This window comes from Seriola lalandi, unplaced genomic scaffold (genome assembly GCF_002814215.2).
Source record: "Seriola lalandi dorsalis isolate HSWRI2012SDOR001 ecotype SW California unplaced genomic scaffold, Sedor1 jcf7180002054504, whole genome shotgun sequence".
Taxonomy (NCBI): domain Eukaryota; kingdom Metazoa; phylum Chordata; class Actinopteri; order Carangiformes; family Carangidae; genus Seriola; species Seriola lalandi.
Window position 1 is genome coordinate 332,703 of NW_019525057.1, and position 18,242 is coordinate 350,944.

At 43.2% G+C, this 18,242-nt stretch overlaps 1 protein-coding gene across 1 annotated transcript in view; it reads right to left on the minus strand.

Annotated features, from left to right (window-relative positions):
• magi2a (membrane associated guanylate kinase, WW and PDZ domain containing 2a) overlaps positions 1-18,242 on the minus strand; it is a 219,592-nt gene that overhangs the window by 12,245 nt on the left and 189,105 nt on the right. Inside the window, exons 12-20 of the mRNA XM_087175818.1 lie at positions 16,741-16,772; positions 13,190-13,397; positions 9,750-9,791; positions 9,573-9,664; positions 9,056-9,245; positions 4,280-4,540; positions 3,585-3,770; positions 1,776-1,992; positions 650-875 (exon numbers count right to left, since the gene is read on the minus strand). Of these exons, the coding sequence (XP_087031944.1) occupies positions 650-875; positions 1,776-1,992; positions 3,585-3,770; positions 4,280-4,540; positions 9,056-9,245; positions 9,573-9,664; positions 9,750-9,791; positions 13,190-13,397; positions 16,741-16,772 (1,454 nt within the window). The remainder of the gene's footprint in view (positions 1-649; positions 876-1,775; positions 1,993-3,584; positions 3,771-4,279; positions 4,541-9,055; positions 9,246-9,572; positions 9,665-9,749; positions 9,792-13,189; positions 13,398-16,740; positions 16,773-18,242) is intronic.

Consider the following 18,242-nt stretch of genomic DNA (forward strand, 5'->3'; position numbering starts at 1 on the left):
GTGAAATAACTTGACAGTGTCAGCTTTAAGTAGAAATATGTGGATTAAATTTGAACAGAAACAGAGTTACAGTATATGTGAGGGTTTGTAGAAGAACTGTAGTAAAAAACCCAAAACCCAAAATATATATGTATAAAATGAATTAGGGAAAAGTCTGGAGACAGAACTGTGAATATATTGAAATAGCTGCAAAAACAATAAGGGAATGAAGAAATATGATACATGGCACATCCTTAAACTGACAACACAAAGACTTTTCAGTGCTGTATATATTATGACAAGAGCAGAGGCTGAACAATACATCGGCCAACTCCTGTAGGAAATATCTGCCAGCTAAATGCTCCACTGCGCTCAGTGGCTAATCATCAACTCTGTTGGAGTTTCCTACAGCAGCTGAAAACGAGGCTGACGAGAGCAGAGAGACTGAACCACAGCGGCGGAGATGTGAACCACAAAAACCGAAACAAAGAGCTGAAAGCTGCTAAAACGCTTCACAGAGCTGCGGGGAACTGCACAGTCAGGTGATGATTCCCAAAGAGAGACCACGTTCACATCACACACAAATATACTGACTAGTGGATCTGCGTCTCCTTAACTCGTAAGTGTGTGTGAGTTACGAACAGTTTCCTGCTGTGGGACACATCCTTACTTGAACTGGTGGCATCCTGTAGTCTGGGATGGCGAACTGCCTGGCGTCAGTAGCTAGCTGCCTGTAGTCGAGCAGCGGCGGGTGTCTGTAGTCCAGCGTGGGCGGCTGCCGGTAGTCTGCCACAGGCGGGTGCCGGTAGTCCACCGGCGGCTGTCGGTAGTCTGTGAACGGCGGCTGTCGGATGTCCGGTTTAACGTCTTGCCTCGCCTTCACCTCTGACCTGTAACTAACAGACCAATCAGAACGCGGGAAGACCTTCTATGAGCATTTCTCCTACTGTCTCCAGCCGTGCAACATCTTTGTGTTACATTTCGTTAAAACTAATGCTTTCTGAAAAGGCACTGGGTCACCCGGTGTTGACAGAGATGACTTGTTTTGGTTCGCGCTGACAACCATTAAACAAGACCTAAATGAGGAAATTAAACAGTTTTTCCTCACGCGTCACATAAAATGTTTATAATGAAAACAAGTTCCCCCAGAGGCTGCTGATGCTGAGTACAAAGAGACTTGTAGACTGTGCAAAGCAGACGGAAAAGGCAATGACACTGTGGATTTTGGACCCCTGTAGATATTGGTAAAATATTCAAAAGATCTCTATAAAGAAGCAATTTATGTAAATAATTTAGCGCTCCATAAGAGTTAAGTGATGTTATACAACAAACTGGGGAGTGAGAGAGAGAGAGAGAGAGAGAGAGAGAGAAAGACAGGGTGAGAGATGAGGAGACAAGGTAGTGTGAACGAAAAGACAATGTTAGTGAGAGTGGGAGAGAGAGAGAGAGAGAGAGAGAGAGAGAGAGAGAGAGAGGGGAAGAGGAGGAAACTATGACAAGAGATGAAGAGGATGAAGAAGTGACAGAGAGGCAGAGAGAATGGGGACGGAGGGAGGAAAGTGTCTGACTGGCTCGTACCTGCGTTCTCGGAGGAACAGTGTTTCGCCCCAGAGACAGATAGAGGGCTAGCCTATAAGAATGCTTCACTGCGTCAGCAAATCATGACAGCTTTCAAGTCTGACACTATAAAACAACACGAGGATGAGACGGGTTTCGTAACTGTTTGCTACCACTTTGACAAGAACTTGTCACGCTCTGTAACCCCCCGGCCCCCGTGTAAACTCCTTGTGTCTTACCTGCTCTCGTGGGTGTAGGTCTGAGGCGGAGGGGCGGGCAGCTGGGTCACGGGGCTCTGGTGGGGGATGGGGTTGGGTTGGCTCACGGAGGGGTTTGGTTCCGTCACTGCTGGGTTGGGCTGGGAGGCTGCCATGCTGGGCTGGGTCTTCGGGCTGTGCTGCTGGGCCATGGGGCTCTGCTTCTCTGAGCTGGGGGCTGAGGGGGGATTACTGATCTCTGCAGTTCAGGAAAAAGAGAACATGAGAAATATAATCAAGTACTTTTAACCCTTTATTTAACCAGGGAAAGGTGTTTTTTAAAGCTTAAACCTGCATTAATTGTTTTTGTTTAGCCACTTGGAGACATAACAACAAGTTATTAAGTCTTAAGATTAGCAAATAGCTGATTTTACACAACCAGCAGACACATTATCTGAATTGCATTACATTACATTATGTTTCTGGCCAACTATCCAACATTCACTCTTATTTTAGTTTTGTTCGGTTTCCACTCCTGAGGGGAATATCAGGCTTTTAAGCTGCTAACCAGCGAGTGGCTAACTTTGTCTGTGTGCTGTTTGATGCTGGGCTGGTAGCGGACAGTGGGTTGATCAGAGTGTTTTATCAGAGTGAGATATCGGTTTGATGAGTAAATGTGTGAATCTGTAAAACTAAAACAATGAGCTGAAAGATGCAAAAACGCTTAAAGCTTAAAGCTGAGGGGAACTGCAGAGTCAAAAGGCAAAAGATTAAAAAGTCTCAGCTTGTATTATCATCATTTGATCCATTATTAATATAAAAATATGGATTAAAAAGAACAACACCACTGTCGAAAACCAAAGTTAATATTAAAGGTGCCCTGTGGAGTTTTCTTCTAAACAAACAAAAGTTTTGTTTACGTTCAGTATTTCTCAGCTAAAGTCAACGCATGTGTCCCTAAGGTCAAACAAATGTCTCGAATTCAACTGCTTTCACAAAACAATATTTGCAAATCGTCGTCCTGCATCAACATCAACAACTGTTGATCAGAGGGGTAACGTGAAACTTGCAACAGGATGTGGATCACCGTGTCCACGTGCACAATACTAACAAAATAAAAGCATTGCTCCACAGTGCTACTAGTGGTAAAAAAACCTCCATGGGTTTCCTTCAACACAGCTCTGAACACAGAAGTTATAAATGTCCACGAATGGAAAAGCACACAACAGAACAAAGCAGCTCAAGGTAAAGAGGCGAACCAGCCATCAGTGTCAATCAATCGTTGACGTTTTGTCCATCTTTTAATCCATACTGTGGGTCATTTCTCAGTCTTATAAAGTCTGATAAAGGCAGTCATACTTGCTGAGCAGTAGTAGTAGTAATAGTAGCAGTAGTAGTAGTTATAGTAGTAGTAGCAGTAGTAGTAGTAGTAATAGTAGCAGTAGTAGTAGTAATAGTAGTAGTAGTAGTTTTACGCTGGTCTGTTCGAGGTGAGTGGTTAAGAGTCTCTTTGGACTGACGTGACCATGATCGCAGCGTACAATAAGAACCACAGTCATTCTGCACTGTAACTACAAGAGACAAGCAGTTCTGTTCGAGCGCTGCCATGCAACAGTGTTATGGAAACAGTGTTGATTTGGTGAAGAGAAGTGGCAGACGAGAAGAAAACAACTCCTGAATATGACAGTGAAAGTTAATCTAAAAATAATCACATTTCACAAAACTCATATTACAACTTTCATCTAACGGAGCCAATTCAATGACTGTCATAAATCATTGTCTCCCCAAAGTATTGCAGATTCTGTAATGTGCTGTGTGTGTGTGTGTGTGTGTGTCCACGTGTTCTCTCACCTTCCTGCGGTATGATCCTCAGGGTGACGCTGAGGCCCGCGTCTTTGATCAGCTTAACGATGTCGGCGTGGGGCATGTTGACGATGGACTGGCTGTTCACTGCCAATATCCTGTCTCCCACCTTCAGCTTCCCGCAGCGGTCGGCCGGGCTGCCCTCGATGATGCGGCCAATTTTATGTGGCACGGCTGTTGGAGGATTTCAAATGCAACACGCTGCAGGTGAAGACGCGCTCGGCGGCAGATTGGAGGATTACGCTCGTGTGTGCTCACACAGCACTCACTCACTGAATGACTGAATATGTCTCTGTCGCTCTCATTTTGCTATTCACCCCAGGCTTACGTAAGGCATCCAGGTTTTTTTTTTTTTCCCTCATGTGTGTGGGCGATGCACTGATGCTCACAGCAGCAGAACAGAGATGTGTGTGACTGACGTATCGTGGGAGGGCATGCATAATTGAAGAGATAACATTAGAGGTGCTTCACTTTTTATTGAGCCATGACCTCTTCTTATACTTACGATTGCTACTTATGTTGACACTAGATTAAGATTACTTGTTAGTTAACATGTGTCTGAGAGGTTTCACATGAGCTTTAGCACTTGAGGCAGTTGTTATATAGAGAAGAGAGGATGACTGATGATGCATGAGCATCCACTTGACTCCATGAAACACCACTAAAACAATCATCGGACTCACTGTTAGTGGCGGCTGCCTCTGGCCGGTTGAGCGAGCTGATGATGACGAAGCCGAATCCTTCGCTCTCCTTCCGATTGATGATGACATCACTGGGCTGAGCGTTGGGGGTCGACGTCCCGTCTGAAGTGGCCGTGTTGCCCATGCAGGTGTTGGGTGCCTGGGTAGCGCTGGTGCTGTTGCCATATGTGAAGTCGCTGCGCGGGGAGCTGTGCTGCGTGGAGACGGAGCCCGGGCTGCGGCCGTTCTCCGGACAGGACTCACCTGTGAGGGGAGGTAGAGAGCTGAGCTGTGCGTCTGCTGAGTGGAAGTGGCAGAGGAGGTGTTTAGATCCTTTAGGGACAGTATGAAAATGATCAGGGGAAGGGGAAAGAAAAGTGGTAGGATGTTGTAATTATTATTTTGGCACAGAACATGAAGTACAAAACTATAAACAAAATGTATTTAAGGTATCAAAAGTAAAAGTAAAATAGTCCCTGTGGAGGATGTGTTATTATACATTAGATTATTCGGTATTCCAACTAAGTGTCTCCCTCAGATATTCACATTTTATGTAGTAGTTTAATGCTGTTTTTATGAACTGGAAATGCCATTATACGCTCAATATAGAGGAGTGGAACTGTTTCAGGTGATGCTCCTCCTCATCAAGCAGTTGATATGATCATCGTTGTGGGGCAATGAGCTGACCAAGAGAAGTGTGCCACAGAGATGATGCTGCTGCACAAGGGGGGCTCCATTCTTCTCCACCCTGACATGAAGACAGTCTGGGTCCAATCAGCAAGTCCCGTCATGCAGAGCGCTCACCCAAGATAAACAAACTGGGGTTAAACGGGATATATCTAAGTCGATGTTTTCTCTATATTGATGTATACAGAGAAGCATGTGTACTGAAGCACCATCTTTGTTGAGACACCTCCAGCACTCTGAGCTGTCAAGCAAACCCACTCTGTGCAGCCTGGAAGGCGTCCAGTAGACTCTATTTATAATATTCAATTGGATCAGTCTTGTTTGCAGCTCCCCTGACATTTTTTTCCCCATTGCTAAGAACCCCTACCCCCCACTCTGCCTCTGTAAATGAGGTCAGTTTAAGTCAGTTTCCTCCGACCATGCACTGGAATCTGCAGCCATGAGGATAATGGAGTAGGCAGTGGTTTCACGACCACGTCCAGAAGTATTTCGGACCAGCTCTACAGTGTCAGCACTAGGTGGGGCTGTTGAGGGGGGAGCCACAGTTTTGTATCAGTAGGTGTCTGAACTTTAAGTGCTTCCAAAACTGGCTGTGTCGTAGGTCGAATTACAGCCTCGAAAGATTTTAAAGCTTCATCCTGATAAAATTCACCAGGAACTGTGATACCTTTGTGAAACCAGGACTTTCAGAGGAAGAGAAGGAGGGTGATTTATCCGTACAGAGCCTGGGATTCAACCAGATCCTGGCAGACCGCTGAAGATAGGCATCGAATTTGAAGATCTGAGCTATTCTCTTCCAAATCCATTAAATATGGGGCAAGATAGGATGTGATCGCTTGTGAGGGGCCAGTTTGGCCATGATATAGTCTGTGGGCAAACGCTGCTTTCTAGATGTAACCGGGGGGGTGGGGGTGGGGGGGGCTTTGGTCACAACGACTGTGAGGTAAATGGCAGAAATCCTACTTTCTAAAGGAATATGGAATATTAGACACTTTTACCTCTTTAACCTTCAACAATGATTTAAATAAAACCATCTCTTTTTAAAAATCATATTATCTTTTTATGTAAGAAAGCACAATATTTCCCTATGAAATATTGTTATGTAGAATAATCAGCTAAAGTACAAGTGCCTCTAAACTGTAGTCAACGTATCTAGATATTTTCCACCTCCCATTGACGTTGTAGGAGATCAAATTCAGTACTGAAATCTTCTCTTGTACAAATGAAGGCAATTTAAGATTCCTGTCTCTCTGTGTTGTTGTTACTCTAAGAATAAACCAGTGCAATACTTTATTGCTTTGGTGGAATCCAAAGCTAATCTTAAATGTGCAAAAACAATTAATTTTACATGCAAGAGCACTTTTTTTTCCGCCTACCCCCTAAAATCGGACAAGCTGGAGCTAAACCTCATCCCTGCGAAGAATCAAGAAGCAAACACGACACAGCAGCGCGCCACAGAAACAGCAAAAGATCAGTCACAACGTGGTAAAAAACACATCATTAAAATGCAGCATCGAGTCAAACTAAAGACAGCGAAAAGCAGCTTCTAGCACCTCAAGCTTTTTTTTTTTTGTGTGTGTATGTGTGTGTGCATTCTGGCATACTGAGTGATCAAACCTGATGTTGCTGTTTTGATAGCTCACCGGGAAGCAGCGCTGTGGTTTTCTGTAGCTTAACAGTCAGGAATTTAAACTGTCTCTTTGGTTTACTGAAACAAAGTTACATGGAGATTTGTCGCTGCAAAAGGGTACATACCCACATGTAGTATTTCTTTACACCAACAAGTGCACAAATAGTTATTTTATGAGGGGAGAAAATAGTCCCCCCCAAAAAAAGGGGAATAAATTGTGAAATGTGGGGCACTGGTGCAGGCAGAAGTATGAGCTCAGAGCAGAGTTTGACACCTCGCAAAGTGCCAGTGGGAGTCAGACAATTAGGATGGAAGTAAGGGCCACAGAGGAGGCCAGGCATGAGTCAGACAGTAGCCTTTGGTGAGATGAAATTGACAGAGAGGGCGGAATAGAGTGGGAAGGAGTGGATTGGTGAGAACAGTGTGTGCATGTCTGTGTGTATGTGTGTGTGTATGTGGGGGGGGGCAATGATAACGAGAGCAGAGGAGGCTGGAGTTCACAGGATAAAGTGGCGTCCCGGTCTTCAGACTCAAAAGGCGAATGAGCTCGAAGGACCGGAGAGCGACGGTGTGAGGAAGAGCAGGAGCTAATGTGTTGTTTTAGGAAGGCTAATTACTCAGAGATTAGCGCTTCAGTTTTCTGACTGATTAAATCCTGTTTCCTGAATCATTACAGGGACAGGAACTGTAGCCGTGAGCAGTAGAAACAGGAGGAGGTGAGAGAGGAGCGCAGTGAGGTGGAGAACAGAGATGTGAGCGGCCTGTGAGATCAGTTCACTTCATAATCCAGTATTTTAAAGATAACGTGTGCAGGATTAACCATGTCCTTTGAAAGTCCACCGAAAATAGACGCTTTCAGTGGGTGAGCAGTCAGTACATCTCACTCTATAATTCTTATCCATCATCTATTTTCTATTCTATTTTTTCGGGCATTTTGTGCTTTTATTTTGATAGTTGCACTGAGAGAAAGGCAGGGAAGTCAGAGAGAGAGGGGGGGGATGACATGCAGCAAAGAGCCACAGGTCGGATTTGAACCCAGGCCGCTGTGGTTAAACTAAACCTTTGTGGTGCGCGCTCTACGAAGTGAGCCACGCCCCCATCACATGTTTTTATTAAGGTCAACAAATCCCAAAACCTACAGTGTCAGTCTGTGGCACTCAGCCCCCTGAAACATTTGTTCCTACTGAGGATGTAAACCTTCAAAAACAGGCTCACAACTTTAACAGTTTAGTTTTAAAAAGGCGACGTAGTGTCATTTCCTTTAACAGCTGGGCACTGTAGTTTTTTTTTTGTAAATGTTACTGAGACAGGAGTAACAAGTGTATGTGCTGGGAACTACATTCAGATGTAAATTAATACACATTAGGTGCATTAGTATTTACAGCAGCAGGACACCAGCAGTGCCCACGTTCTTCATTCTGAAGGAACATGTCACACAGTGCAGCTCCGTGGCACAGAGAATTAAACAGAGGAGACGCATATAAAACTTGCTAGTGCGATGAATACTTTGTTTGTTTTGTAGGATCTGTGGACGGTAAAGAAAAGTTTATATCACTAGTGTCACACACTGTATATTAGAAAACTGCTACTTCCAGTAGAATAGAGCATCAGCAGCGACTTCATGGTGCAACTCAAAAATACATCTTCTCTCTATAACTAACAGCCCATTGGTTCACAGTTTGAATTTCTCTGTCAATGCTGTATCCAGGTGGCCCAGCGGTCAGGACTCGTACCATGTAATCACAAACTGAACTGAACCTGTAATCACACTTGGTCACTGGTATCATGTCACCTCACTTGCTCTCTTTTGCCATGTTTCCTCTCCGTCTGTTCTCTCTGCCATCAACAGACGCTAAAACAAACGTTTCTGGGGGCGCCTCGGTGGCTCGCCTGGTGCCACGTGGGCATGGTCCTGGCCAAGGGTTCGAGTCCCACCCGCGGGCCTTTGATGCACGTCATCGCCTCTCTCTCCCCCTGTCTCTCTCTCTCTCACTGTATTATCTGAATAAAGGCAAAAATGCCCAAAAATATAACTTAAAAAAAAAACATCGACTTGTCTTTCTTTTTTCTTTCTGCAGAAAACATCATTTAAAAAAGAAAAGATAAAAAGAAAGGAGTTGATTTTCCATCTGCTGCAAACCTTTAAAGAGCAGATTTCGCAGGCAAAGTCATAAAAAGCTCATAATTACAATCACATTTCAGTTGTATTGCTAAAGTTATTTTTCTTTTCAGCAGAATTAACTCTTGATTATTTTTCAATGAATAATTCACTTAAAAATAATAAATTTCTAATCACAATTTCCCCGAGCCCGAACAGCAAATTCTCACATTTGAAAAGCTTTAGAAACCTTATAAATTACTTTTACAACAATCAACCAAACGATTCAATATTTAAGTGATTTGATGATAATGACAAACAAAACAAACTTGGCCACCAGTCATCTCCGTCCATGTTTTCTCACCTGCCGGGACCCTCCTCCTGATGACCAGGTTGACCTGGCCGTTACGCGCCGCCCCGTGCATCAGGTCGATGACGTATCTGTGCGGCTTCCCCACCACTGGGATCCCGTCCACGAACAGCAGCTCATCGCCGGGCCGCAAGCGTCCGTCCAGGTCTGCCGGACTCTTCTCGATGATCGCCCCGATCAGGATCTATTGTCATACGTTAAACTGTTATAAACAGGAAGTGCGGGTCCAGTGTGTTCGCATGCTGGACTACAGTGTTTAAGTGTCGCATGCAGTGAGTGTTAAAGTGGTTGTTATGCTGATTAATAATCAGCTGAATAGAAAGTGTGAATATTGCTTTGTTACTGTGACAGACAGCAAAAGACACCAAAGCAGCCAGAGCCATCACTCTCTCAGGGGTCAAAGGTCAAGGGTTAGGTGTAGACAGTGTGTGTGTAGTGGGTTAGAGAGGAGAAAATGACAGGGTTCCACGCCCATCGCCATACGAGCCTTCTCACGCGTCTCCGGACTCACAGGCTGCCCGGCCTCGTCCCCGCCCAGCACCCGGAACCCGAACCCTGACTTCTGCCTGCGCAGGTGGACCTCGATGTCCTGGTACTCCGCTCCTGTAGCAACACGACCACAGAAGACATTCAAATCCTGGTAGCTTACAATTTGTTTCATAACAGTGTCCCTGCAGAGATTTCTTACCTGAGGAGTCCACAGGAAAAACAGTCCTTGGTTGGCCCGGTTCTAGATAGAAAAAAATGCAGGAAGCACCCATAAACAACAACAGATGCACAAATATTGTTCATACACAGACACTCACAACTGCACACACAGATAGAGAGCACAACAGAAAACACACAAGCTCCCACAAAGGCCAGAACAAGGCAGAAAGGCCCTGTCTCAGCATTAACGTCACAGCAGAATTTCAGCATCATCCATAAAAGTCAGGAAGTGCTTACAGCGTGTAATACACCCGTCCCTTATTTACAGTGTGAGGTGGGATGCGAGCACTAATCTGCAATCAGGGGCTTCACACAACAACATGATCTGCAAAGTAGCAAAATGAACTCAACCGCAGACGAGAGGCTGAGAATGAAAAATTGATTCCAATTGTAACTGTTTTAATCACAGTGAGCGCTCCGCTGGGACTCAGCAGGAGCGCTGCGAGAAAGGATACGACTACAGACAAGAGGAGTGACGCAGCTGTTGCCACAGAAACCACATACAGTGCTTCTTAAGAGATTTGTAGCCGGTTTCAATGGTAAATACAGGATGTGAGCTGTGCAAAGATTTATATCTAAATTAAACCCTACGAGATAAAAAAACATCTTTTTGCAGTAAAAAAAATCACGTCAAAATCTCTTTTTGAAAGGCTAAAAAATAATGTTGGTAAAAGAACCTAACCTCAAGTTCCACATAATAACAGTTCTGAGATCTCAATTGTATCACATGATCCTTATCAGCACACGTAGTTTGCTCAGTTGTCAAGATTTATAGATTTAATTTCTTTTCGAGCACTTAAAGGATGTTTTGCTCACGTCAGCTGCAAAAAAAAGTTACAAATCTGAATGTGTGACAAGTGTTTCAGAGAGAAGCACACTCAACGTCTCACTTACCGCTTGTTTATTAATTTACGAGGTTTTGGTTGACTCAGCAATATATCAGATATATGAGCAGACATCACAGCTGTTCCATATATAAACATAGAGTTCGTTAAATTATTCAATCAGAGGATCAGAAGATTAGAAAACGGCATTAGAGGCAAAAATGCCACCATTATAAATTCTACAAGCTTTTATATTATGGTAAGATGTCTTTCATTCTCCAGTTGACCTAATTAACGTGGTCGTCTGATTGGATAATTTACCCAGCATCAACATTGTGTATACACAGTACAACCTTGATGAAGGTTACGTAGATAGAAATGTTATTGATAAATACAACAACAGAAAGTCAGGCAGTGTGTGAGAGTGTGAGCAACACTTCATCTGCTGATGAAGATCATGTGATATGATTGAAAGCAGCCACTAAATGGACATTCAGGTGAGATTGTTTGTAAACTTCTGTGCCTAAGGTCGAGAATAAAAAGAAAATTACACCATTTTTTAAAAACAAGCATGAACAAAAAACTGCTTTGTTGCACCACTGCATTCACCATTGTTGGTACTTTAAAGAAAAGACTAACTGTTATTAGATCTCTCACATCCCCTCGGCAACCTACTTTAAAGGGCCACTTCACCCAAATAAGAAAAAAAACCCCAGTATTTTCTCACTTTACCTCTAGTGGTATCGAGCCATGCAGATTGCTTGGGTTTCATTTGAGATACCTGTCTTTGAAATTTTTGCCAACATCCCAATACAATAGAGGCTAATAGAAATTAGTCTTGTGTGCTCGCTGCGTTGAAAAATGACATTTAAAATAGCAGCAAAACAGGAACATCTCTCCAGACACTGCGTCTCTGTTACTCTGAATAATCAGCAGAACCCCATGTGGGTAGTTTTAATAGGAGTAAGTTAGAAAATATGTCGCAGAGTTTGGGTGACCCGAGCCCTTTAACCCAGTCTATTTACATAAACGCTGACATTAATCTACTCAGGGTAAAAAATCTTTAAGATTAGGACCTCGCTCACAGTGAGCAGCAGGAGGCCAGTGGCCCGAGGTTGTGACGCTGCACAGAGTGTCACACCCTGCTTCACCCTCGCCAGCGAGAGAGGCAAATGGAGCATTTCTAAAATCTGTTTCCTGCCTATTCCCTGCTGAGCCTCACCAGACCTGACCTCTGACCTTCACTGAGAGAAAGGCAACGACGAATGCTACACTGATGACAGTGTCTGCCGCTGAGGAGGAGATAGAGACAGAAAGACACAGAGAAACAGGTTTGATAAGGAGACTTTCTGACAGCCACGTCCTCTTGAATAACAGGTGCCTCACAGAAGAACCAACAACGGTCCTCACAGTGAAAACTTTATAATCTCATGTCAGCGACGGCCACAAATAAGAAACCAGAAGAAACTTCCGCTTGTGTTGACACAGCTTACACACATTCATTCATATTTTTTATATTTATGACTGCTATACACACAGAAGGCTGTAGCTACCATTGAAGACACTGAGGTGATATCGTCAGTATTTTTCTGGGTCTCTGGTGGTTTTGGCATCACATGGGAAGTTTTTATAATACAACTAAAAACTTACATGTTTGGTATTTTGATGACTCAGTATTAGTAGAATCAATACATTTAGATTTGATTACTTATAGGCCAATAAATACAAGATTTGTAGTATTTAAAACCCTATTACCAAAGTAGATGCTTAACTAAATTAAATTATTTTAAATACTTGAACAAATTAGAAAATAAAATGAAAACTCCAAATAAAAAAATGTAAAGACCTACATTTTAAATTGTGGTGACTTGGACTCATTGCCTTCTAAAACCTGGCTACAGCCATCCATACTCATACACACGTAAAAAAAATGATATATACTTCTTTCTGCTGCCTAAAATTCCCACAAGGCGGTGGGAAGTGATGATGCATCCCGATGATACCGTAACAATGTTTTTTTAACAAGTCAAAGGTTGGTAATATCGCTGGAACCAAAGCATTATGTCCTAGCTGTAAAAGGATCAGCTGCAGTGTTTATTCATTCTCTGCTCATGGTGTGAGCTGGCACAACGTCAGCGTCTGGATGTAAGGATCCTTTCAGGCAATAAAGAGGCTGTTAGTTGATATGGGTTTTTGTTTTTGTGTGTGTGTATTGGCTTGTGTAGGCATCTGAGGAACAAAGATCGTATGAGGTAATAGGAGGATAAGTAGCTGCGAATGCTAATGCTGGGGGTATATCTGCAAAGCGTCTGATGATTATTTAAAGCGTAGGTATTTGTGCTGAATATTCAGCGTCAGATCTTTCAGTTTGATAGAAAGAGGTCAGTTTCTTTGCAACAAGCCTTTCTGTGGAGCAGCGAAAGTGAACAGAAATTCTCTTTTGTGTGTGTTTGTGCAAGAAGGAGAGAGAGAGAGAGAGAGAGAGTGAGGAATCTTCACCGCATCACCTTTTAATGAGGAGTCTATGCTGCTTCAGTGCTAGAGGAGGAGGGTTGTTTCACAGTGCTACACCTGCAGCATCAGCTCTGGTACTTACGCCTACTCTCATAGATAGCCCTGGACTTCTCATAAAGGTCATAGGGGTCTGGTTTAGCCAGGGCCAAGGCCTCGGAGGCTGAGTCTGGGACCGAGGCCCTGTGGAGATGGTGTGTTGGGAAGGGGGCGCTGTGGGGGATAACGGGGGCCGACAGGCTGGTCTGAGCAGGGCTGCTCTGGCCCTGCTGGGACTCCCACTGCTCCAGCACCTGTAAAGCACAGCGGCATGAGGGGTCAGTATCTTCCCCTCCAGCTTTCCCACTCCTGATGCTCGATTTGAACTTGGTAACCATGACAACAAAGCTGACGTAGAGTTTGCTTCAATGAGTTTTGACCGTTTGCTAAGCCCCGCTGCCCTCAGTCACTGTCACCTGTCAAGTTTCCTGTTCTCACACAGCACAATGTTTAGGGCACAAGCGCCTCTCGTTTCAAGCCAAAAACGACAGATTTTGTCACATGATAAGCTAAGCTAAAGCTAATGCTAAAAATCTGTTAGCTAGTTGGTTGAAAATAAAAATGGATACATAATATACCAGCAAAAGACAGAAGCTCCAGGTGATGATCAATAAAAATTGGAAATAATAATAATAACACAGTGAGTATCATTTATAAAAATGTATCTATAATGTTACATGTTATCCTGACACAGTCCTTGGATGGTTTGAAAACATATTTAGAAAAGCAACACAGTGGATTATAGTAGATTTATGCTTTGATGTAAGTATGTTTCACTTTTACAGTGAAAAAGGATGAAAAGATAATCAATAATCAATGAGTTTGGAAAACCAAACACTATCTAGCTAATGTTCTGGCTGCAGTTGCTGGAGTATAAACTTTCCCAAATCAGATAAAGAGCAGGACAGAGCTGCTATTTTTACTGTAAACCTCCGTATACTAACCTGCAACTCCACATCGTAGCATAGTCGGCTAATGACGTGTGTGTTGCCTTTGAAACAACACTAATGTTTTTTTGGTTTTGAACTGTAACTACAGTCCTGTGCACACCGTTTCTGCACGTGGAGAAATACAAAACTTGACAGGCCCGTCGTGCCTAGTTACAGTTGCTAAGCTACGATTAGACAATTGCTGTCCGGGACGGGGTTTAGTGAACGATCAAACTGGACAGACAGGAAGCCAGACGGTTAGTGAGGTTAGTAGTTGAAACAAGCCAAACAAACTCCAGCCGTTATTTTAGATCACAGAGTATATGAAGGATGTGTATGAAGAGGAACACATATACAAGAATGTGATAAATAGATAAATATTTTGGAGGGAAGTTTCAGATAACAGCAAATCTGACATCTTATTATTATAAAAAAGGTGTTTGTTGTCAAATTGCTAAATAACCAGTGCCTTGGCTACTCTGTTTTTGTAAGCTGATGTATATTACACCCAACTGACATAAGTTGCTTCCAAAAACACATTTGGAAATGTGCTGTCAAGCGTTTGAGGTGACAGCGTCAGTTTTGACAACACCAGTCAGTTACAGTGTCAGCCTTGATGTGTCAGATAAGCCGGGCCGCCTGAGTCACGGCGCGACATTAAGCAGATCGCCAAGATGACATGTTGACATGTCAGAAACCGTGAGAGACGGATCCGCGGGGGAACGATAAGGTTTTTGAAACTGAGGCGCTGAGACTGGCTGCATATGGCACACTTTAATATTGTGAATCGCGGGGCATCTGGTTCAAGATGTACCGAGAATATATATCAGCTTCATGAAAGCGCCGGGCCAGAATCAAAAGTGTTCCCACTCTTTATGGTTTTAGTCATGTCTGCCATTAATGTGGGGCACGTCTGCACAGGGCAGGCTGCTGAGACTGGAGACCTTGTTAAGGCTGGAATCAGACTGCTGCATCATCATCTCTCTTTCACACTCTTTGTCTCTTTTTGCCTGTTTGACTAAGACTGTTAGCTACATGGCTATAATCTAGTTTGGGTCAGATTTGACTGGAAAGCTCTGCAGGCAGGTCGCCTCTTAAAGATGGTTTGATTTTACTGGATAAAAACACCTGCACGTGTTCCAGAATTAAGAAGCTGTTACCTACAGCATTGGTTGGATTTGACAGACAAATCTCGATAAGCTCATTTTGCAAACGAAGCTCTCGGGAGCTGCGGGCTGAGACTTTGCTTGACTGCAGGTCGATATGACAATTAGACGATTCCCCGTTCCTCCCTTATTAGTCAGATTCCTCCATATTTCACTCTCGGAGCTGTGGAAGTCTTCCTGTAACAAATGATACCCAATTAAACTGAGACTGAACTCTGGTGTGTGTGTGTGTGTGTGTGTGTGTGTGTGTGGGGGGGGGTTCAGCAGCTGGGGGGAGAGGGGCTGTGTGGGGCGGGGCAGCCAACAGATGATAACTATGTGGGTACAACCGACGAAGACAAGAGAGAGGGGCTCTGCGTGCTGTCTGCTACTTTGTGACGTTCAAAGCTTTTCCCCTCAGAGCTGTGAATTTTAATTATTCTGAGGGAGATGGAGGAGATTGATTAAATCGAGAGAGGGCAGAGATGATGAACAATGAGGGGATTTCAGGGGACAAGTGTCTTAAAAAGCTGCACAATGGAAGTTTTTTTTTTTTTTCCTGTGCTGTTGGTTGTGATCTGGAATGGGGACAACATGAGCTGGAGTCAGAGGCTGGTCAGGACAACGCTGGGAGGACGTCCAGGCATGAAATGGATTACACACACAGTCGCACAAAGAGAAACAAAGAAAGATGGGCAGAAACACTCGTGCGCAGGCATGAGAGTGTGACAAATGCACATGAAGACAAAGTGAATCTGATCTAAGAGGATGTTTGGTGGACAGAGTTGTTAGTGGGCTTAGGGACAGCATGATACAACAGGAGTTTATTTATAGTGGCAGAGGAGGCAGGAGGAGAAACTGCACGTTTACAGAGATACCACATGAGGGGATCAGCTTTAATGTGATAAAAGGAAATAAAAGGCAAGATGAGAGATAAACGACCAGGGAGCAAATGTAGGGGAGGAAAAAGAAAAAAGAAAATGGAAAGCTTTTAAAAAATCTGAAAGAATGGCCAAATGTTGTGAAATGAAGATGAAAAAAGGGGGATGGAAATGCATCTGGGCCATGCCAAAGCACTCTGATTACAGACAGATAGCAGCACTACAGCTGTAGCATTATTCAAATGGCCTGACTCAGTGCCTAACCCTGATGGCACTGAGTCACGCGGTGAATCAAGTCTGACGAGCAGGATCAAGAGTCTAGTGATGTAATGAGTGGGCTACTTGACCTTTTTGCCATCTCATTGCAATAAAGAAGGGTCAGATATCAAAGGCTAGCTGCTGTGAGAGCCACAGACATCTAGTGAAAGACCAGTAGAGTTAGTACGACGGAGGAGGGACAGAGAGAATCACTTTTAGATCTTATAAAGTACGACGGGAGACAAAGAGTAAAAAAACAAGATCAGGGTCATTCCCATTAGCACATACAGTATGCACACTGCAGCCACTGCTACTAAAATCTATATTAATGATTCAAAAGCAGAAATGGGGACAGTCCAGATTTTGGAGGCTGATGCATGTTACCTGCTTAGGGGTCTTCCAGGGTGAATAGTGACCTGCAATGTTGAGAGAACAAAATATGCTTTAGACTGAAAAAGATGATGGCAGAAAACAGATAATGAAGTGTGAGGTTTCATTTTAGCTGTGGAAGCCAATTCCAGGGGATTTATGAGGATAACAAAATGAAGAAAAAAAAAAAAAAAAACGTCAACTGAATTACAGATAAACCAAATGAAAGTAAGAATGTGACATGAAAACAGTGTTTGTGAATGGTAGAAAGGATAAAGAAAAGCACAACTCACTCAAACAGGATAAAAGCACAAAGCAGCAGAAGATGTAAATAAATATATGAGGCAAATATTATTGTGAGGGTAGAGAGAGATTAACATAAAACCTCAGATAAAAAAACTCTGCTGAAAAGCATGCTCTAATATGAGCTATGTTCATATTGAAATGGTGGATGCTATAGAAAAAAAACAGTGATCAACAGGCTGCAAAAATAATATAAATGATGGTTTTAAAAGCAGCAATGGATTCATCTTTTCCAGGAGTGATTAGGATTTCCTTTTGTTAATGACAGACGGTGTGAATTTACGTTCTAAGTTAAGGGATTGAGGAGTTGTAACATTTTCCACATGGAGAAAACATTTCCCTTCGATTAAGAAAAAAGCCTTAAAATGAATATTACATTAATCCTGTATATACTTTCTTTTAGCCACTTGGAGGCAGCGGAAACAAGGTGAAATCCAACACTGACAAACTGGATTATTTACACATCCACCAGATGCATAGCAACATTAGCTTTCATTTGGAGTTGTGTTTCTGGCACAGATGAATGTAAATCCACTGTTCTGGCTCTTTTGCTGCTCAGTGCTCCACTTTGTTCACCAGCTAGACGCTAACTCTGTCTGGCTGGCTGTTTGGTGCTAAGCAGGTAGTGCACTATTAGACTGATGTGAATGAGAGTCAACCATAACAATATTGTTACAGGCTATAAAACCAAAACAATGGGCTAGAAAACGCTGGAATGCTTCATAAAGCTGAGGGGAACTCTCTATAGATTCTTTACTGCGAATGAGCCCTTTAATATACAAAGTGGTAAATATAAAAATATCATATACAGCTGCTTTAATAGTGATTGTTTCAGTTCTTATGTGCCTATAAGGAAAAATGTGCAAAATAAGATCTTCCATCTCCAGTATTTTCAGCAAATATCAGCATCCATTCACACTGATTTACTGTAATTGATGTCACCAACAGGGGCACTTGTGAATGTATCATACATGTGTCGGTGACAATGAAGAGGCAGTGGGATTTGACAAAAGCTCTGACTTTGATTTAAGTGGGTTCAGGATGACTGTGCTTCACAATAAAGTGCTTTCACTTTGTAACACAATGCAGCAAGTTAAAGGCCACATGTTTTCATTTGACTCTCCCCATTTATTTCGCTGTGACCTTTAAAACGGTGAGCCACATGTTGCTGCTGTTTACAACATTGTTCAAGCACAACACCCGGAGATCTATCT